This window comes from Coregonus clupeaformis, chromosome 6, assembly GCF_020615455.1.
Source record: "Coregonus clupeaformis isolate EN_2021a chromosome 6, ASM2061545v1, whole genome shotgun sequence".
In the NCBI taxonomy this organism is placed as follows: domain Eukaryota; kingdom Metazoa; phylum Chordata; class Actinopteri; order Salmoniformes; family Salmonidae; genus Coregonus; species Coregonus clupeaformis.
This window is the reverse complement of record NC_059197.1, coordinates 28611496-28633979: the sequence shown is the minus strand read 5'-3', so window position 1 is coordinate 28633979 and position 22484 is coordinate 28611496. Positions and strand designations below refer to the sequence as shown.

Genomic DNA, 22484 nt, shown 5'->3' with positions numbered 1-22484 from the left:
TGAAAATATTTATTAGCTTCATCAGTAAAAAAGATAGCAGTGTGATGACAGAAGAATAGGTTAAAGTCATGGTTTTATATACATTGTGTGAAAGAACAGTAAACTGGAAAGAGAGACTATTTCTACATCTTACTAGGAGTGGGTAACATGCTGACCAGACCGCGCGTGCGTCAGCGTGCGCATGTACATTTTTTTTCCTCCCACACCAGACACAATCACGACACGCAGGTTGAAATATCAAAACGAACTCAACCAACTATATTAACTTGGACAGGTCGAAAAGCATTAAACATTTATGGCAATTTAGCTAGCTAATTTGTCCTGGGATATAAACATTGGGTTGTTTACCTGAAATGCACAAGGTCCTCTACTCCAACAATTAATCCACAGATAACGGTAAACCAAGTTCAGGCTTCTTCTTCTTTGGACTTTATATGTCGGTTGGCAACAAACTTTAAGATGCATTACCAACTGGACTGGAGTGTGGACCTCAGTTCATCTTTCAATCACCCACGTGGGTATATACTCCTAAAAACCAATAAGGAGAGGCAGGACTTGCAGCGCGTCGAGCGTCACAAATTGAACCAAGTTCTATTTTAGTGCCTGGCCACGCAGACTGTCACGAGCAGTGTGGGTGCAATGATTCAGCATGTAATGGGGAAACCAGAGTCACTGCTGTTCTAAGCTGAGATTGGCTCTTTGAAGACAATGGTTTTAGGGTTGATTCCCACGCTCTTGGTGGTGTTGTGGGTTTTGTAGATGCCGATTAGACGGTCAGCGATCTCAAACATGTTATTCCTCAGGGAGATGATGATGAACTGAGCGTTCTTAGTTTGCTCCTGTAGGGAAATAAATGAACATTCAATCACCAATGGGAAGTCAAAGGCTGTAAATCTCAAGTATCATGTTTTTCCTGTGCTTATGTGAGTCAAACTCTTTTAAACAGTGTCCTGGGAAGAATTAACCACCAAACGCCTAGACAAGAGAAAACAATGGACCAACATGCTGACAGAGGGCTTTGCAAAACCAGTGATTTCTCAGAATAGGCTGTACACCTTACCATAGCGCCTCCAATAATCTCCCATTACTAACGATTAACACAGATGAGCTGACCCCATGTCCCTTACTGAGTCAACAACAAGCACAGCAGCATAGAATTAGGAGTAGAATGGCAATTACTATTCAAAGCTGTTCCATGTGGAATAGAGTTCCCATGAACTGCTGTGTGTGCATGCAAGCATGTGAAATACTCACATAAATGTAACAGGCCACGATGGAGACATTCTTGAAGTCCAGGGCTGCATCAATCTCATCCATGAAGTAGAGGGGCGTGGGCTTGAAGTGGTGCAGAGCAAACACCAGGGCCAGAGAGCTCAGGGTCTTCTCTCCTCCAGACAGGTTGAAGATCTTCTTCCAGCTCTTCTTAGGGGGACGCACACTGTGACCATGGACAGAGAAGAGGATGAGCAAGAGTCATTCAAAGATTTAATGAGTAAAACAATGAAATTAGGAGAAAGGGGATACTGGGTTGGGACTCGGTACATTTTGATGTACAAATAAGTAAAAAAAAAAAAATTTAAAAAAAAATCACAAATGATTGAAAGACCTATCCAGAGCTGTGTTCACAAATCATAGATACAAACATGTCAAAAAACAGCCGGCTGGGCCAGTGTCTGCTGACCTGAACATGATGCCCTCAGAGAAGGGGTCCAGGCTGTCGACTAGCTCCAGCTCAGCATCACCCCCTAGTGTCAGCATCTGGTAGTTCTCCTTTAGCTTGTTGGTGATGATGTTGAAGCCAGCCATGAACTCATTGAGCCTCTGCTTGCGCAGGTCCTCACAGCCGCGCTTGAAGTTGTCTCTCTCTGTGGTGATCTCATCCAGCTCAGCTACACGCTTCAGGTACAGTTCCTCCTACAGAGACATGACCCACAATGATTACCTTCTCTTAGAGAGAAAGAAACTTGAGAGAGAGCAGATAAGAGTAAAAACAGGGTGTTGAGGTGCTTGGTTAGACCTAGAGAGAGTGCTGGGTGTGTACCTTCTTCTTGTACTCTGCGATGGCTCCCAGGTTGGGCTTCATCTGGGCACAGCGGGCCTCCAGCAGGGAGATCTGGTTGGTGGTGATGTCAGGCCCCTTGATGGCCGCCAGGTCAGCAGGGGTCAGCACGGGCAGCGCTTCCACTGGTTTGCCATCAATGGCGTGAAGGGAGAGCTTAGAGGCCTGGGGATGACAGGACACGGATGGTCAGTCCTAACTCTGACTTTGCTAATAGCTACTTTAAAGGAAAATGTACTTACTATGACTGATGTGGTTGTCCCACCTAGCTATCTTAAGATGAATGGACCAACTAAGTCGCTCTGGATAAGAGCATCTGCTAAAAATGACTAAAATGTAAATAGCAGAAGAGGAAAAATATATAAAAGTCTGTCAGATGATGATACTGTTCCTCAGCTAATGCATAGAACAGTGATGCACTGCAACTAGCAGACTGTTTGGAAGACCTCTAGACACACCAAACCAACAGGGTAACAACAAAGCATGCGTGAATCTCACATGCACACAAAGCCCTGCCACCCACCTCTCGCTGCCAGTGTTTGATCTTGTTGGTGTGTTCGGTGATGGAGGTGTCTATCTGCTCCACCCGGAGGCGGACGCTGAGGGACTCCTCCTGCAGAGCGTGTTCCTGCTCCTGTAGGGCCTTGATCTCCCTCACCACCCCCTGGTGCTGCTCCTGCACCTCTGGCAGTGCTGCCTCAGCCTCCTGGCAGGCCTTCATGATCTCCCCAGCCTCCTCCTCCAGCCTCTTCAGATGATCCGTCAGCTCTTCCAGACTCTTCTCATTCTCCTCCAGCTCTCCCTCCAGGCGACTCACACCCTCTTCACACTTCTTCAGGTTACTGTGGGGAGGGAGGGGCGCAGCAGCCATTAGGGAAAAGCTCAGATAAGCCCCAGCTAATAGCTTCACAACCAGAAGCCTTTGCCAGATGGGAGCTGAATGTGTGTGTGTGTGTGTGTGCGCACGTGTATAAACACTTACCGCCCTGCGGTCTTGATGGCCACCTGAGCCTTGGTGATGGCTGAGGAGCAGTCGTCCAGCTCCTTGTTGACTTTGTCCAGTTTGTCCTGCTGGGCCTTCAGCTTATGGCTATTGATATCCACGATGAGGGTGTGGAGCCTCTTCACCTCAGCCTCCACCTTCCCTGCCTTATTGGAGGCTGCCTCAAAGTCTGACAGAGTGAGAGGAGGGAAAGAGTGAGAGGAGGGAAAGAGAGAGAGGAGGGAAAGAGAGAGAGGAGGGAAAGAGAGAGAGGAGGGAAAGAGAGAGAGGAGGGAAAGAGAGAGAGGAGGGCAAGAGAGAGAGGAGGGAAAGAGAGAGAGGAGGGAAAGAGAGAGAGGAGGGAAAGAGAGAGAGGAGGGAAAGAGAGAGAGGAGGGAAAGAGAGAGAGGAGGGAAAGAGAGAGAGGAGGGAAAGTGAGAGTACAGACTCAGTGAGCATAGCCTTGCTACTGAGAAAGGCCGCCGTAGGCAGACCTGGCTCTCAAGAGAAGACAGGCTATGTGCACACTGCCCACAAAATGAGGTGGAAACGGAGCTGCACTTCCTAACCTCCTGCCAAATCTATGACCATATTAGAGACAAATATTTCCCTCAGATTACACAGACCCACAAAAAATTCGAAAACTAATCCAATTTTGATAAACTCCCATATCTATTGGATGAAATACCACAGTGTGTAATCACAGCAGAAAGATTTGTGACCTGTTGCCACAAGAAAAGGGCAACCAGTGAAGAACAAACACCATTGTAAATACAACTCATATTTATGTTTATTTCCTTTCCCTTTTGTACTTTAACTAATTTGCACATAACATTTGAAATGTCTTTATTCTTTTGGAACTTGTGAGTAATGTTTACTGTACATTTTTAAAAAATGATCTATTTCACTTGCTTTGGCAATGTAAACATGTGTTTCCCATGCCAATAAAGCCCTTAAATAGAAACATTTAATTGGGAGGAGGGAAAGAGGGAGATAATATATTTTTTCTATGTGAGATAGGAGCGGGGTTAAGCCTCAAAAGGTCAAGTGTGTATTAGGGGTGTGCCAAGTACTTGGACAAAACCACTATCGTAGAGGATCTAGAGAATCTTCCAAATACGATAGATTTTTCAGTTAATTATTTGTGATCGGGAAAAAGTAATTTTCAGCTGCCAGCACACATCTCACTGTCACTCAAAGTGTGGAGAAGGGTGCAACTGCAGCCCGCAATTCGGGGCGTTCCTGTATTTGGGTATTCCTGCATCTGCAGGAACCCTCTCTATACTTCTATTGGTCCATTTTTAAACTATGACTCCACTACATAGGCGGGAGGCAGGGGCACTCCAGTACAGTTTGGCAGGCGGGCGCGAAGGACACTGTGCTAGTCCTAAGGACGACTCCAGTACACAGCAGGCGGGAGCGAGACTATGCTAGCTAGCAAGCTAGCACACGGTGTCACCCCCGCCTGCTGTATACTGGAGTAGCTAGCAGTAGGCTATGTACTAGAGTAGACACAGGTAGACAGTGTCCTTCGCCGGACGTCGGGCATGTTACCACGCAGTGTCGCTCCATCCTCCTGTGCTAGCGGGAGCGACCGGTAGACAGTGTCCTTCGCCCCGCATGTGGCGCACGGTTTTGCCACAGTTCTGTTAACGGTGAGGACAGATGTTCCGCAGGCGGGAGCGAAGGACACGTCTACTGGTACACAACAGGCGGGGGCGGGGTGTTCATTAAGGAACCAATGGGATGCTTGAGGGGGGCGTTCCTGTAGATGCAGGAATGCCCACATGCAGGAACGCCCCAAATTGCGGGCTGCAGTTGCACACTATTGAAAGTGTGAAGCGCTGTGCATTCTAAATAACTAAATTGGCGAGTTTGGTGGTCTGTAAAGAAATGGGCGGGGTGTAGGTTGAGCCGTAAGTGTCAGGAGAGAAATGTTTTGCTCTTCTCGAAAGTGAAACAATATATGGGGCAAGCAAATGACCAAAATCTGTGTCTGGAATAAATGCAGGCAACAGTAGCCAGCCATGCATTATTTATTAGCCTATTTCATTGTTCATTTAATAGGACAAAGTAAGTAAATCATGTTCAGCTGTTGGGATCATTTCTTTGATTTGAACAATGTGTGAATGAGTGAAGGAGCATTGCGATGCACTCAGTGATAGCGCAGTAATGTGCACTTGAGGTATAGGCTTTACTGGCATTTAAAGCGATTACGAGTATCAAGTGTGATAAAACGGATACAATTACAAGTATGACGAGATCGACACACCCCTAGTTGTATGTACCAGTTGTCTCCGCAGCAAGCCCATGAGGGAGAATGCCTAGTGGAGTCAGACTGGGGTTTACTGTAGCAAAGCTCAAATTGAGCCAGATCATTGTCCTGAAGACTAGAACTGACACAGAGTGTAGCCTGCAATTTCTAAGTGACTTCACATCGTAAAGTTACATTTGGGGTTCAAAGTTCTCACCTTTCTGGAAGTCCTTCAGGCTCTTCTCCAACTGTTTCTGTTTGTTCTTGTCAGGAGCAGCAGCCAGGACATTGGCCTCCAGCTCTTTAATTTGAGGCTTCAGGTGAGCCTCCTGCTCTGCCAAGCTCTGAGAAGAAACACACACTGTCAACCACAGCCTCACCTGCAATCACCAGCTTCAAGTGTTGTAAATCAAATCAAATTTTATTTGTCACATACACGTGTTTAGCAGATGTTATAGCGGGTGTAGCGAAATGCTTGTGCTTCTAGCTCTGACAGTGCAGCAATATCTAACAATTTCACAACATATACCCAATAGTACTCTAGTCCAGAACTCCGACTCAAGTACTATTTTCATGACTTGTGGCTCAACCATTGGTGACACTGACTCGCCTTCCGGTGACTTGTATTTGCACTTGGACTCGATAGGCTACTATGATAAGCAGAATATTAGCAGCACTGGGTGCACAGAGCAGCGAGGGTTCGGTTGTCTAGCAGTGGGAGGGACGCACCACACAGCCTACATCAGCTGGTGAACTGCGGGGGAGCAAGCGATGAGTGTGGGCGACAGGCAGGCTCCACCTCCAATCTCAGGCTACACATCCCTCAAGTGACTCTTGCTTCCCCGTAATCACCAGCCTACTATTTAGCTTTGCCTGGTTAAGAAACAAACTGCTTTACGAAAATGAAAACAATAGTATTGAGTTTAAAAGTAAAACATTCCTTCCCCCCCTGCATCCCACTCTGCAATAATAAAAAAACAACACAAATATCAATTACAAAAAAGTACCTGAGAGCCTGTTACAATTATTGCAAATAATAATCTGGTCAATCTGACAGGAGCAATAGCCAATTCAGTCTAGAGACCATTCATCCCTTCAAATAATTACTGACGGCAATTATGACCATTGGGCAACAGGAGAATGCTCACAAGAAAATCTTCCCGCCAATAGATGTTGCTGTGCAGATTGTCTACCAAATCCAAACCAAATCAATAGAGGGGCGAATCTACAAAGACGAGCATTGTGTGTTACCTGCATGCTGTTGGTGTATTTCTCCAGGGTGTTCTTCATGTCTCTGAGCTGCTGTCGGAGTCTCTGGACTTTCTCCTCCAGCTGCAGCTTCCTCTCCTGGCAGCCCTGCAGCTGCACCACCTTCTCATTCAGCTTGCTCTCCATACGGTCCAGCTGACACACACAAAAATAAGATAGTAGGTTATTAGCTGAGGTCACCCAGCAGAGCATAAAGTGAGCCATAGCAGTGATTGGAGACCAGAGAATGTTCTAGAAGTTCTCTCACCTCCTGCTGGGTGACCTCAGTGCCAATGGAGGAGCCCATCCTGCCCCGCATCGCTCTCCCTCCACCTCCAGTCATGGTGCCTGGGATGGGACAGAGCATAGTGTCAGACATGTCATCCATATAGACCATCTGTAGAGAGACACTGAGAAGAGATGAGCTACCGCTCGGTCTACCCACCAGCCATCTCTATGATCTGTCCCTGCATGGTGACCACCCTCCAGCGCTTGTCCTTCTGGAAGGCGAGGCGTGTTGCCTGCTCCAGGTCCTTGGCCACCAGGGTGTCCCGCAGGGCAAAGTAGAAGGCTGGTTTCATACTCTCGTCCTGAACCCGCACCATGTCAAACAGACGGGGAATGTTCTCTGGGGTGGAGATGGGCCCCATCTTATTCTCCCACACCTTCATCTGAGACAGGAAGAGAGTGGATATTAAAGTGTTAGCTACAGTTTGGGGCATACAAAGGGGCTTGGGGTAACAACAACAACAAAAACTATTGTAGGGTGTTACATTTGAGTGTAAAGGGATAATTTCCACTCAAAGTGTGAGATTTATCAATATGAGCGTTTGATGAGTGTGTCTAAATTTACGCACAGCCATGACCATGCGTACGCACAGTGCCAAGTGGTGGAATAAGAGAACTGCTTGTCAAGCGTAGAATGGGGAAAATGTTGAAAATGTGAGTAATAATTTAAAAAAATATATATTTCATTGTATTTCCATTGTGAATTCATGCAACATATCTTGACAGGCTAGCTATATCATAAAATATGACCACAGTGCATTTGTTATGATAATAATCCATATAAAGTACAGTAATTTGTTAAAATTAGAGGCATGTGTAAAAGTGAAACCATTGTTGAAATACTATAAAAAAGACTGAGATAACGGGAAATCGAATGAGAGATGCTCTGTTGGAAAATTTGGCACACTCCGCATTTCGCAGAGCGTGTTTTTAGAGACAGGTGGAACTTTTTTCTCTCTCCTGAAAGTACAGATTGGCTCATCAGATATCATTTCCCAAAACCAAATTTATAGGATTCTTGCGAGGATTTGAGACCTGCTTTAAAAAAAGGCAAACGCATGCCATTCCGGTGCACATCCAAGTGCTATCCACCATCGGTGTTTTGGCAACGGGCACTTTTCAATGGGAGCTTGCCATTCGGCATCTCACAGCCCTCGATGAGCCAATGTTTTGGATGCAATTGTCAGCAAAACGAACAGTGACGCATACAATTTCCATACACCATCACACAAGAGGTTGAAGTCAAGAGGGGTTTCTTTGCCATGATGCCATCAATGGGTTCCCAAATACGAACAGAGCAATAGACGGCACCCACCGCCATAAAATAACTATCCCAAAATTATTTAAACTATGTGAACAGAAAGTTTCCACTCTTAATGTGCAGGTGATAGATTAAGACACTGCTGAATGTGGTGGCCAGGTGGAATGCACGACTCGTTCATTCTGCAGAACAGCAATGTTGGCCTAAACACCTACAGGAGGGAGCTGTTGAGGATGGATGGCTTATTGGTGAGTGTTGTCTATATTTGCCATTGCTAAAGCAACTTCAATTGTCCTAATGGTCCTCTCTTTGTAGCCATGTTTTTATTTTTACTGGTCAAGCCACAACTGAACGAGCCAAGTAAAGCCTTTTGGTTGTGCCCAATCTCTGACACTAGCACCTCCATTTCAGCCTCAGAATTGTTTTCTTGGATTTTTTTGGTTGCGCCGTTGTATTTCGAGGTACGGCATTGTATATTCCCCACAGGCTTTAAAGGGCTAATTTTGACCATATGGTTAATTAGGGGCTTTTCGAAATGCAAATAGCCAAGGAGAACAATTGGTATTTATCAAAAGGTTCTCTCCTCAAGGCTTCTAGGATTGTTTTATAAATCACACTTTCTATGTGTACGAACATTCAAAACTCTGTTCGTAAGTAGCATTTTATAATAGCTTCTACACAATATTGATAAATGAGGCCCCAGGTGTTTGAGAGTTGTTCTCACCTTGTCCAGGCCAATAAAGGTGGCCACTCCGATATTCTGGGCCTTGAGGAAGTTGACACATTTCTGGGCCGTGTCGATGCTGTCAACCAGGATGTTGTCCAGAGAGCCACAGCTGGACGAGATGGCAATGTCATACTTCTCATCGATGGCCCCAAGGTCACCCTGTAGGGACAAGAACACAGTCTCACTGAGTATGTGTAGAAGGGTGTGTGCATCTCTCAGCTGTGTAGCCCACGTGTCAGACTCATTCCACAGAGGGCCTAGTGGCCGCAGGGTTTCGCTCCTCCCTTGTACTTGATTGATGAATTAAGGTCACTGATTAGTAAGGAACTCCCCTCACCTGGTTCTCTAGGTCAGGGGTTCCCAAACTTTTTAACTCAGGCCCCCCCTTCCAGCATTGGGGAAAATCTATTTCTATGGGCACAAGCACTGTTAATGCCACAAACTGTTCACACCACTCTTGTTGGTGGAGAGAACATCTTGCAGGTTTAAAGCTTATTTCCTGAAATTCTACATATTGTCATGTAGTGCAGAGAAAATTTGGCCGTTTTAAAGCTCATTTTCTTCCAATTCTATAAAATGTTGCAATTTTTAATGTTTAGTCATGTGATATTTGAGTGACCCCCCCCCCCAGTTTGGTAACCACTGGTCTTGGTCTTAATTGAAAGATAAAAACAAAGCCAGCAGACACTAGGCCCTCCATGGAATGAGGTTGAAACCCCTGGTGTGGTCTACACATGGACATGGTCCTCACTAGTCGTCCCAGGATGCCGGGGATCTTGCCGCTCCTCTTCTGCTGCATGAGGGCGTCCAGCACCTTCCCCCGGCTGCGGTTAGAGGACAGGGAGCTCTTGGCCTCCTCCACCTTCTGCCTCATGTCCCTCACCAGCTCCCTGGCCTGACCGTCTGCTTGCAGCAGCTGCTCCAGCTCCACCTCATCCTGGAGCAGACAGAGATATATGGTCAGCACTGGTAGCACACGGTCATCCACACACCTGAAATCCAGCCATCTTACTGCCACAAATCCCATAGTTCACCCCTAACCTTAAGAACCGCTCAACGCTTGAGACCCTCCCACACACTAACGTACCTTCTTGAGCTCCTGTTCACACTGGGGTATTTTGACCTGCAGGTCTTTGATGGCGGCGCGGCGGTCTCGCAGTGTGTCGGAGGCGGTCTGCAGGGACTGCTTGGCCGTGTTCAGCTGGGTCAGAGCGGTGTTGTGTCGACTCAGGTAGATGTCCAGCTCAGACTGGGCCACGTCCTGACGGGAGCGGGTCTCGTTCACAGCCTTACTCAGCTCCATCAGCTCCTTCTCCTTAGTCTGGGGACGGAGTCATGGGAATAATAGACACTATTATGTGATCAGAAAACATAGAATACCAGGGGGAAAAGATACCGGTCAAATTCAATTAATCAGGAAGTGTTTCCTACTTCAAACGAAGCAGAAATTCCTGATCATGAAAAGACACCCACCTCCTTCTCCTGCTGCAGACCGCTGGTCTCCTCCTTCAGACTCTCCATCACTTCCTTCAGTTTCTCCTCCTCCTTCCCCTTCTGTTTCTCCAACTCCTCCCTGCAAGCGGACGCCTCAGAGATGGTCTTCTCACTGCTGGCCGGCACGTTACGCACCTCCTCCAGCTGACAGAGAGATGGGGGGAAGAGAGAGCAGAGAAGAAAGATGAGATTAGGGGAGGTACAATATACTATTTTAATCAACTAGCAGACAGAGTTAGGAGCACCGCCATCAGACTGGCAGGCAGTCTGTGTAAACTGCACCTCTCTCCAGTGTGCAGGGTGGTGAGAGGGAGTAGCAGAGGGAGTGGAGGAGGCCATGCTAGCAGGGTTAACTGTGGGTGAATGTGGCTGCTGGTAGTGTTACACAAGGCCATACTTCACTACCACACTGCAGAACACGGCTCCCCAGAGGACTGCTCTGCTCTACCCGGCCTCCACAACCCAACACTGCCAAATCACAGCCACTGGTGCTGTATCATACAGGCTGCAGAACAGGGGCAGAGAAAGGAAGAGAGACTTGGAGCATATTGAGTGTGTGAGTGGGGAGGGAGAGAGAAAAGGGAGCCCATGGAGGAGAGAAAATAGCAAGAGAGCATGGGAGAAAGTGAGAGGCAGCAGAGCCAAGCAGTCATGCTTTGTATGGTTTGTGTTTGAGTTCACAACCCCCTAGTGGCCAACTGGAGGAGTTTCTCTTCTTAAATAAATCAGGTATACCAGCCACTTTATCAATCCATTTTAGTCTCAGCAATGTAACTATTATTTTTTTCAAGAGGGACCTCATGACACAGAACATCTATTTTCAAAACCTATTCAAAAGTGGGATACACACCCTCACCCACCCAGAGCCAATCCCAAGCAAGTTACTGTAATAAAAATGAACACACTTGTTTATTTGTGACATTGATACAAGTAAATATAAAATGTGTAATTACACAATACGGCAATTACTAATAAGGTCATCTGTAAATCCCTGGGCAATGCCTTCTCCGGGTCTCAGCACAACAGGCCTTGTGTTTGTATAGAGAGGGAAATTGTATTACGAGTGGCCGTGTTTCGCTTTGGCCAGGGGACAAAATCAACAGAATAAAAGTGAAGTGTCAGGCCATTGGTGCTGGCCTGTCTTGAGAGGACAGAGCACCATTGTGTTTGTTTATGAGTATGACCTGTAAGTTATGTAGCACATTCGCCACAATCACAGCCTCCTAATGTATAGATTTGGAGAGCCGCCATGAGCTACGCCTGTACACACAGAGATTGCCCACTATGATGCCCCTGAAATGGAATCACTGAAGCCTCGATTACAGAGACCTGAATTATGTTCACAGGAAAAGGGACACATGCACGCCTAAACACACACACACCTTCTCCTTATCCTTCTCCAGTTGCTTCTGCAGTTTCTTGATCTTACTCTTCGTGTGCTTCAGTTTCTCTCTGACCTCCACATCCTGCAGGTCCAGCTGGGTAAACTTCTCCTTCTGGCCCTCAATGTACTTGGTCAGCTTGCCTTGTTTCCTTGGAGAAAAATCACAACATGGACATCATGAATGGCAATCAAACAAATTACTGCTAATTTTGCTTTTCTGTATCAGTGGTTGCCAGCATGTCTATGTTCTCCATTCCATAACATTATTGCACTGAAGACTGACATTCATTTTACATTAGGACTATATTTTGTTCATAAATGTGTCCCTTTGGTATCAATTTCCATGTAAGCAACGAATCCCATGAATAACATAAATAAAAAATAAAAAGGCCTACTTCTCCACGTTTTTCAGCTCTTGGTTGTTCTTCTCCATCTCTTCAGCGATGTTGTTGTTTTTCTCTGTGAGCTCCTTGGTGTCGTCTTGGATCCTCTGCTTCTCCTCCTCTTTGTTTGCCACTCTCTTCTGGAGGTCATGGCTGACAACAAAGAAACAATCACAAACTGGTCAACATCTGTGGTAATTGCACCCAACTGCATCAACCCTTCCTCCCAGATTCTTTCAAACCTGATTTCCTGTTAGTAAAAGACACTAAATATAGCAACCCCCTGTGTGGTTGTAATACTCACACATAGTACTGGCAGAGCTGGCTCTTTTGTTTGAAAATATCATTCTCCAAAGTGAGGAACTCCACGGCTGTGTTCTTCTCTCCCTCCAGAGCAGTCTTCTCCTTCTCCACCATTTTGACCCTGTTTAGCTGGAACACACGGTCCGCAAAATGATAAAACAGGAAGACAAAGGCTACAGCACCTCTGAATTAAATATTCAAGCTGAATTGTCATAAGATCAATATCTGAATAAATGTTTTAATTTACTTTTGTTTCTTCTCAGGTGCGCCTAGAATTGTTTTGCACTGTGATTGACCATGCCTGACATTTATTGATAAATGAAAGCTAAACCCTGAGCTTTCCCAACAACTACAATTTTACTCCACAGGCTAGGGTTAATTAGGCTTCAGTACCAAAATTGCCATTTTTATTCAGTCAAATGGCATACGCGATTTGATCAAATGTAGACAAATGCAGAGTGAAGGGAAAAGACCGAACTCGGAGAGAGGCAGAAGTGTGATAGGATGCTACACTGCACAATGCGATGAGATCAACCCCTAGTCTAATAAGATGAGGATAGTCAAAACCGGTCATGACTAAAATAACAGCATTGACCCGTGTATGTGGTATTGACATTTGTTACGGCTATATCTATTGCAGCCATTGCATTAACACAGGATTCTGCGTTTTTCACGGAGAAAAGGAAAGATAAAACACAGAAAAAATATCTTGCTGCGTTTAGAAACGCAGATCTAAATAGCTTCTTATTGTAAATTCTGCTTGGCTTCAGTCAGGGTTTGTTCAAAATCATGAATATGAAAGGACTAATTTTGTGCTTCAGTTACACTTCTCCACTTGGATGAAATATCTTTGCTCTCATCTTGCCCAATCAAATTCCACCATTCAGGACCGGCATTGGATCACCAGACAGCGCTCTGAGTGATGTGTACTTTTCTTTGGTAGTTTTAGCAAGTTAAAATGCAAGATTAACTAGGAAATGTAGCTGGCTACATTCTTTCTATGATAAACATCTGAAATATGATGGCTATGCATCGTTAATTCTTCTTTACAGAACATACATTAGCGCAACACATTTGGCAGAAAATAGTTTATCATATGAGAACAAGTGCAACGCTAGCAGACACAAGTAAATTAGTTTACAATGGAAAAAACTTGCTTTTCCCATTGTAAATAAAATGTACTTGTCTACTAGCGTTGCACTTGTTCTCATCTGATGAAAACAAAGCTATTTTCTGCTGAATGTGTTGCACTAATGTATTTTGTGTAAAGAAAAATTATAGTTGCACGCCCCTGATCACTTTATTGAAGCAAAAAAACCACTTGACTTTCAATATAAAACACAGGTGAAATGGTTTAAAATGCAGATTTGATGGTCTACTTTATGAAAATGCAGATTTCTGAATACTAAATGTGACCTCTGACTGTAAAGTTCCATGAACCAAAAAGTCTTAATCCTGTCACCCATATGAAAAATCAGAAATATGTTAAAGTAATAAAAACAATAATCACAAGACTGACCAATTAGTTAATACATTACAGTACAGGGAGAAACCGTTTTTTTTTGCAAACAGGTCTAATTAGTGATGTGATATTAGTGTAGCCTGCAAGAGATTTACTGAACCGGCTGGCTTCACCAGACATCCAGTATTTCACTTCAAATGAATCCCTACCCTGTTAACCTGGCTGGCACACTACAGAGCCAACACCATACCCAAATAACAATCTGTCACTATACTGCAATACAAATAAATATACTAACAAAATATGGTAATTAGCAGCCAAACTTCACCCCCCTGCTCACATAATTACTAACTAATTCGGGTCTGGTCACTAAAAGCCTTTGATAAAAAAATTAAATTATATCTCAACCTCTCTTTAAAAATAATAATTAAATGACTGATTGCATTGCAATTGTTTTTTGCACAACAATAAAAAATGTTTTACAAACAAGCATGGGGGATTAGCCTAGATACAGCGATCTCTGAGTAGAGGTGTGTGTGTGTGTGTGTGAGGGGATAATTTGCTGCCTTGTAAGGAGAGGCAGGTGTCAGGCCAGGGGCAGTCATTCAGGCCAAGACACAGCATACCTCGCAGATTTCACAGTGAAACAGCCCCCCTAACACACCCTATACACCCCCACGAGGAAACCATCATAATTTCAAAAAGGAAAAACAAGTACAAATGTATTTAAAATAATAAATAAAACAAAAATGGACCAATGTCTAGTTATTGGGGTTGTTTCTCACCTTCTCTCCCCTCTGCTCGTTGAGGAGCTCGACACGTCGGCTCAGGGTGTGGATGGGCTGCTTCAGGCGGCAGGAGCCAATGATGTCCTCCAGGTATTCCAGCATGCCCTCATCATGCTCCGTCTGCCCCTTGGGCTTCATCATGGCTATCTGCTCCACCTCACCCTGACAAATGCACAGGAAAGGACGCAAGCAAGGACACACACTATGTTATAGCTTCTTCCCACCATAAACTCTACAAACACACACCTTGGATCAATTTTGTGTTTGAGACCACCTGATTACCATCTCAGAATTGACATAGATGGGTGGGTTTATCATTTTTTCGACTTTCTAAAGTCCGTGAAAAGCAATGAGGAGAAAAATACCTGAAATATTATGCAATTCAAACTAACCTGGGCTAAAACCAGAAAGAGAGCAACTTCTGTGTGAATCTCAAACAGCAAGTTCGTTCTTGATGATTTTAAATAAAATGCTTGCTCTGCTCACTAAAGTATTGAGGAAACTTTGCTGATGTTATGATAACCCCTCAATAAAACACTGTTTTTCAACCTCTCCTTTATGACATAATATATCCCTACAGTTTTCATGGGCAGCCAGTCATATGGGCTTTTTGCAGTACATTTTGGTGTTTTAGTGTACTGTACTTCACACACCTTCCCAGCCCACACACACCTGAGCCTCAAATAATAACTTTTACTGCACATAACTGTACCCACAACACAGACAAACCAGTAGCCTACATAAAATGTTTGTCCATATCAAAACAATGAAAATGCAAAAATGTAATAACAATCACTTAAAACATAGAACCAAACATCTCATCAATTGGAACCACTACAATAAAGGTTTTATATTTTATGAGGTCAAGAAAGAAATACATAAACTAAAAGGGGCATCTGGCAAATTTAACTGGTGCCTGTGTTTTAATAAAATTATGAATTTCCTTTCTGTCATAGACAAGGTGTAAGTCCTTGACTGAACAGTCCTTGAAACATTCATTAAACACAAGCCTAAATGCTGGCCAATATAATAATCAGACTGGTCAATCTTGTTTTAATCCTGTGTGTGGAGCACCCCCCCCCCACACACACACTTAAACACAAAAAAACTATACAAGGGAATAAAGCATTATTCTGCTCTGCCTGACCAGTGCACTAAATAGGCAGCTTCATCTGAGCCGTAGGCCTGTAAAAGTGACTTTGGAGAACAAACTAAAGCTTCTTGTCTCAGTCAGAACAACCCTGTCATATTTAGTGAGCTCAAAATCACCTAAAATTCCAGCAGCGAGGATGAAGAAAACAGCACAAATCAAGACAGGCGAGAACCTGCATCTTCTCTCAAAATAAATCATATCAAATATAGCGCTACAACTAGTGGTTATGTAATATTCACTAGTCACTAAACACTAGTCATCTCATTGAGCCAAGAGTTGATAGGTACTAGAAAACCAAAAGTGTATTGTGCAACAAGTGGACTGGCTTGTTCTTCAAACAACCCCTGGAGGAGTCTACACACCAAGCTGAACACCACAGGGATGTTCCAAAAATGTATTAATAAATAAAAATAACAATTCAAAAATGTATTCATTTGGACCATGACCAACAAAATGCAGCAAATATGACCCAACAAAAACAATAAAATGTCATGTCTTTGAACTACTACACATATTGACATTGGCATTACATTCCATGAAAGATAATTCCAACGAAATCCAAACTGAAGACATAATCATGCATTCAAATGATAGAAATGAAGAGTGGATGCTTGATCCTGCCACACTGAAGCAGCACAGCTAATATTGGGGTTGGGGTCTGTATTCTCACACCAATATTTACGTGCTGCTATAGCGTGGCAGGTAAAGGGGGGCCAAACTGACCGGAGTCTCCATTCACCCACTAGACAATTCCAGGAATGTTAGATTTTCCTTAAAATACTAAAGCAGCAAATGATGGTTCGCACCTTTCCAACATTGTTTCAAACCATGATGCGCTGCTATAGCAGTCCAAGTCCTTTTCACACTTTAACAGGTCACTCACTCACATAGGCATAATATCTGTTCTCCTCTGAGTGAAAGGGGTCAAGTCTGAGCAGCAAAGCTTTGACAGGATGGGATGTGTGACACAGGAGGGATCAAAGACAAACTGAAAGGAAAACAAAAAAATAAATAATAAAATAAACTATTTAATTACCTGTAAAATCAGAAATCTGTTGTGGTCCAGGTCAATGCCATGGCTACGCAGCAGAGTTCCCACATCTTTAAAAGTGGCCTTCTTGCCATTGATGTGGTAGGATGAGGAATTGTCTTTGCTGGCAGTTCTGGAAACATAGAACTTGCTGTTGGGGATGACTTCGTAGTCATCTCCTTCCTGACTCAGAGGGGGAGGGGCACAATAAACACATCAGCTTAGATCCAGTCTTCAGAACACACTCAGGACAAAAAATTAAAATGCTTAGCAATACAACCCTCCCAAATATAGACAAGTAACCATCTAAACACACACGCATACAAAAGTGAAGCCTCAACCACAGAAATGTTGCTGCAAATAGATATTGGGGTGATAACACAAGTCATCATTTAAGATGTATTTAACTTGCACATTAATTAAAAAGTAAGATTCATATGGTTTATTAACTTCAACTAATTTTGAGACAACAGGAAATAAGTTGTCAACACATTGTCAAGATATGAAGGTGGGCAAAAACAGAATAGCTATAACCTGTTCCACCTTTTTTTTTTATATAGAGAAATATATATTACGCGTATAGGCTTAAAACTGCAGTGTTAGGAGATGGTTATATTGAATTGACTTGACTGGGCTCAAAAAACTGCTTGGCTGCAAAGAGATTATTTTACATTAAATGTCAATTATGTAGTTAATTACTGTACTATATCCCCAGTGGTAGTACAATATGTTTTAAAATTCTGGTCAAATATTTCTTAATCTGCATACAATTAACATATACAGGATTCTAGGTTTGCACAGAAAAGGAGAAACTATTGTCCACCAACATTCATTTAACCACCATTAAACTGAAGAAAACTCCTGAGGTTCTTATCAACATAAAATCACAAAAATAAAGGAACAATGATGGCAAAGTTTGTAATTTACTTGATTGTCAGTTTTAACTTCAACTGGATATTCTGAGTCTTTGTTGTAGTCATAAGTGTGAAAATACTATGCCAAATGTATACAAGACAATTATAGCTAAACCCGAAAATAACATACATATATTTTTAAAAAGAAATTAATATGATTCTGCCGCTTTACCCAAATCTCTTTTATAAAATGTCAATTGTTTTGTTACAGCTGAGCAAGTGTAAGTGTGTTACCTTGTCAATAATTTTCTGAAAATGCACTTCCACAGTGCAGCTCTGCACATCCTTGTGCTGGTCAGAGCTGTGAATCAGCACAGAGAGTTTTTTGGATCTGATTTTTTGAGCCCTATAGCCGAACACAAAGAGCATTGAATCTATCACGTTGGACTTCCCACTGCCATTTGGACCAATGATACAGGAAAAGCGCTAGGGAAGGGAGAGAAAAAGAGAGGAATGAAGGGGGTGGGGGGGGAATGGAAAATAAAAATGTACTTACAATCTGTTCAAATCAAACTAAATTAAACAGAAACCATATTCACAATACCATTTTAGACCGCTTTGAATAACTAGAAAATTCTGCTGGATTAAAATGGTGGGCCTCTAACCTTAGTGGGTGTATTTAAGAATATATTTTATTGCACCTGTGTCCATGACGCAATAAAGAGAACAACTATCTAAGAAAATTTGATACGGGGAAAGTTAGCAGAAAAATCTATTTGTTTATATTTTTGAGGACAAGACACAGCTAGATCACCACTAGTGTGAAAGACACACACACACACACACACACAAAGCCAAAATGGAGGAGTTTTAGATGCTGCAAACTATGGAGACAACTGTATCTGGTAAATCTGATCAAATAAACAAAATAATCAACAATTAAATTACAACTATCCAAATGCTGTTGTCACTGAAGATAAAAAAAGATATAAAAATAAAGTTGAGGAAATGGACAACACCCCATACCTAGGCAATGATTAAAACACAATAAAACCACAATTCCTAGTGTCACAAAAGAGCCAAAAGGGGGAGTTGGTATGTTTTTTCGTACCTTATGGAAAGGGCCCAGAATCTCCTCGCCAGCATAGGATTTGAAGTTCTGATTAACTATATGTGTAATCATCAAGCGAGGAGCGCCTGGTTCATTGGTCATTGCTGGGGGCGGGGGTGGAGGGATGCTACCAAGAATCTCCTCCAAACTTCGATTATCAACAGCCTCGGCACCCTCCCCGGGAACCGGAGCTAGGGCAAAGAGTTGAACTTTTATTCCTCAGTGCGATTCATTTCAGGTGGGGACACTGGTGTATGGGGGAGGGGTGGTGAAGCAAAAAAACAAACAAACAAAACATAAGCATTATAGAGCTAGTCACTGGAGGAACAAAGACTCCAGAGGAAGATCGGATGTTAACTCGCACATTTACTATCTCTTTGTTCACAAAACTAAATTATAACAAGAATAACTTAATCATAAACGAACGCTTGAAGTAACCCCTTTCACAAAAGCTCACATTTTAAGGCAAATACACAATATGCACTCACCAACGACAACAAATAATTTTCAAAATATTTCGAACATCTGATTCCACGTTGTTTCCCCCACCCCATAACCTACATTCCAATCAAAACAAATTAATACAAATCGAGCCTTGTTACAAATGATTATCGATTATGGTACCATATCACAATTACAAAACGTTTGGTCTCAAGTCTATTGTTGTGCTCAGTAAAAAAAAGAGTAAAATATGACCCTGGATAGTTTTCGGCCAACAAACGCTGCAACCATAATACTTGCTAAATCAAGAGTAGACAACAAGTCAAATATGGTTATTGTTTTAAGACGAAGTTTTCTTGACAAACCATTCAACAACGTTAAACAAATCGAAAGATAGAAAATCCTAACCATCATTCTAGAAGATAGAATCGTTTAAAAAGCATTCATATCCAAAAAAAATTAATTACCTTCCTAGTTGCGCAGGCTGGAGACAAACGCGCACACGCCACCATTATTATCATCTCAAAAATCACAAGAGACATTTCTTAATGCCTTGCTCACGTTTGGAAAAAATAGCCAGCAAGCTACGTGTTATGAATCAAGGCAACAACTAACACAACTGTGCCAGTTGGACTCAACCATCACGCACTTACATTAAACAAAACACGTTGCCATTGAGTAGACGTGCAACTTATTTAGATGCAGACACCAAAACACCCTTTGTTACTTACCATTTGTCGGCGGTGCCTCTTGGCCATTGGAGTTCGCTTCTTTAGGGGGTACGTCCAACTCGTCTTCGGAGTCATCCCGAGGCTGCGACCCTTTCCCTCTTGGCTTGGAAGCAGTTGAACTTTTCGACGTTTTGGCTGGCATGATTTAGAATCTAAAGATATCATTCAAATCACAGGAATAAAAGTAAAATCCAGTTGGTGTTTTCGCTTGTCAATCACTTCTCCACAATTGATAGTCAACGTGATAGCACCCCGTTTCCCCCCTCCGTCATTTCCCCATCACAATCGTGCATTTTATCCAACGTATATTGATTGCTACACTGAGTTAACTTCATTTCGGGTCATAAATCGGTTACCTAGTCAATTATAAAGCTGCAAATAAATGGCCAGTCTGTGCTGTCTGATAAGACCACATACATAAAAAAGTGTTTGTTTTAGTTTCTTTGCTAAATATGTTTCGTTTTAACTATGCCATAGGTGCATATAAGCGAGGGTCAGAGATGCAACCATAACCCAAGAATAGAAAATAGAGAATACTTAACACGAAATTGCAATTTAACCTTCCGACGAGTAAAAAAGAAGTAGCTGTCTAACTTCAATCTCCCCTAGTCAAATAGCGTGATTGTATTGGTCTAACTAACATAAGCTGACAACATGCATCAACAGTTTCACGGACAAGTCAAGTGCGTGTAACTAAAAGACGGACAAACATGGTGACGTTACAGGCTGTCAGTAACGCCAAAACTGAGCTCAAAAGTAAAGCAAATTGTACGGTGAACTAGTTAGCAAAATATGGAGTTAAATGTGCAAAGTAAAGTCATAGCCCCTGAAGTAGCCAATCAGAGTCAGAGTTACGTTATCATTAGTGCCATGTAGTCTGCACTCAGCAGTCCAAATTGACCAGCTTCAGTTGAAAGTGTCATGTTTAGTTTATTTTACAGATTGAGAGTTATAATCACTTGAATAATCTAAAATAATGTAGCTACAATATGGATAGCTAAATAGCTATATCACAACTTTAACGTTAGTGTGTGAATAAATATGTCACCTGTGTATAAAAACATTTCACTGACTTAGTCTTTTTTTAAGGTAACAGTAACGTTAGTGTTATGCTTCAATTGTCCACTTGCAATCTAGTTAGCTAACGTTACCATTATACAAATACATTGCAAATCTTAATCTAGCTAACGTTAATAATTTGCCTAAACTGAGAAGATGTGGAAATAGCCATCTACAGACAGTAGCGAGCTATAGACTAATGTCTAGTAATTAGCTAGCTAGCGTTAGTCAGGTTAGACAACTTTGTGATTGATTAACTAGCTAAGTTGGGCTTTGTTAGGCATGATTTTCACGTTAACTGTTAGCCACGAACACATTTAACTAGCGTACTTTAGTTAACGTTAACGTTACCTAGAACACACAACTAGAACACAGACGAATAGGGGAAACCGGTACTTTGCTTACAAGTTAGGTTCATTTAGCTAGCTAATTAGCTAACGTTACTTTGCACTGGTTCGCCAAGGTAGCTAGCTAGCTAATGTTAGATACATTGAGTTTGTTTTTGATATGTTGCCGAAAGACAAATGGAAAAGAGCTAAATGTTAGCTGTCGTCTGATCATTTTAAGTTACTCAGTTAACTAGCTAACGTTTGTTACTTAGCTCAACAACCACATATATAACCAGCGAAAAGTGCCCACAAACTTGCTGGCAAGTTAGCTTGCGAGCTTACTAGCTTTCTTTTTAGCTAACGTAAAGCTTGCTCTTTCGTGTTCAGTTAAAATGTCAGTTTTACCTTGGGAACGAAGTTCTTTTGTTGTAACAATTCCCTGTGTATCACCCTATCTTTTCAAAGGCAATTGGAAAACTGTTCTCGATATCCGAAGCTAAAAAATAAAGTGCGTAAAAGTCAACCCTATGTCATCTCAAATCGTTAGCTCGCTGCAAACTCTCACTCGTAAATGGCGCCTAAACTCTGTTGTCGAACCAAAATTCGTTACAAACTGATGCAAGGCACCATGGAACCTCATTGGTCAAAAAAACAAGAAATTCAAAAAGAGGGCGGATGCCAAGTCTAGTTTTGAGCAACCATGAACATAAACTATTTTTTTTGCATTCAAGTTAACATTATAAAGAATATAAATTATATTTAGGTAACGATTTGGGATATTTTCATAACATTTTTGAAAATAGAATGTTCCCGTGACGTATGGGCACTGTTGCCTAGAGACAACGGAAGGGTGTTGTTTACAGTACTGGTACATTTATTATTTTGTATTTGGATTGTATTGGTTGAATAGTCGAAAATATGTAAGGGATAATCAACAAGGGGCTATGCGTTCTATGGAAAATAATGCACTAGGTGGAAGGTGTGTGCCACGACGCACTAGTGGAGTGGCACTAGCCTTCCAGAGTTAGAGCCCCGAGTTGATTATACCACGGCTATAATTGAACACAGACTTGCTAGCTTAGCTAACCAAACCATCAGTCCTAGCTTGCTATTATGAAAATTGAATTTAACAATGCCAATAAT

The 22484-nt window shown here is 42.6% G+C and overlaps 1 protein-coding gene across 2 annotated transcripts; it reads right to left on the bottom strand.

Moving 5' to 3' along the window:
• Window positions 1-362: 362 nt before the first annotated feature.
• LOC121567651 (structural maintenance of chromosomes protein 4-like) lies at window positions 363-21925 on the bottom strand. Of its 2 annotated transcripts, XM_041877839.2 has the most exons (23): window positions 21747-21925; window positions 19954-20105; window positions 18782-18972; window positions 17965-18156; window positions 16823-16999; window positions 14631-14795; window positions 12385-12512; window positions 12093-12233; window positions 11696-11846; window positions 10293-10457; window positions 9907-10140; window positions 9571-9756; window positions 8817-8978; window positions 6989-7214; window positions 6812-6891; window positions 6547-6699; window positions 5513-5639; window positions 3042-3231; window positions 2583-2901; window positions 2042-2224; window positions 1682-1914; window positions 1255-1438; window positions 363-839 (listed from the first exon to the last, which is right to left on the bottom strand). In XM_041877839.2, exons 2-23 carry the CDS (start codon window positions 20093-20095, stop codon window positions 681-683), a joined length of 3888 nt encoding a protein of 1295 aa, XP_041733773.1. In that variant the 5' UTR covers window positions 20096-20105; window positions 21747-21925; the 3' UTR covers window positions 363-680. The 2 variants fall into 2 exon arrangements, with proteins under 2 accessions (XP_041733773.1, XP_041733774.1); XM_041877840.2 differs by lacking the exons at window positions 19954-20105; window positions 21747-21925 and adding an exon at window positions 19690-19857.
• Window positions 21926-22484: the final 559 nt, after the last annotated feature.

Coding starts and splice junctions, on each gene's coding strand:
- LOC121567651 (XM_041877839.2), bottom strand. CDS start 20,095: ATGCCAGCCAAAACGTCGAAAAGTTCAACTGCTTCCAAGCCAAGAGGG. Junction 7,215..8,816: donor CCTTTATTGGCCTGGACAAG/GTGAGAACAACT, acceptor TTCCTGTCTCAG/ATGAAGGTGTGGGAGAATAA. Junction 2,225..2,582: donor TCAAACACTGGCAGCGAGAG/GTGGGTGGCAGG, acceptor TGTCATCCCCAG/GCCTCTAAGCTCTCCCTTCA.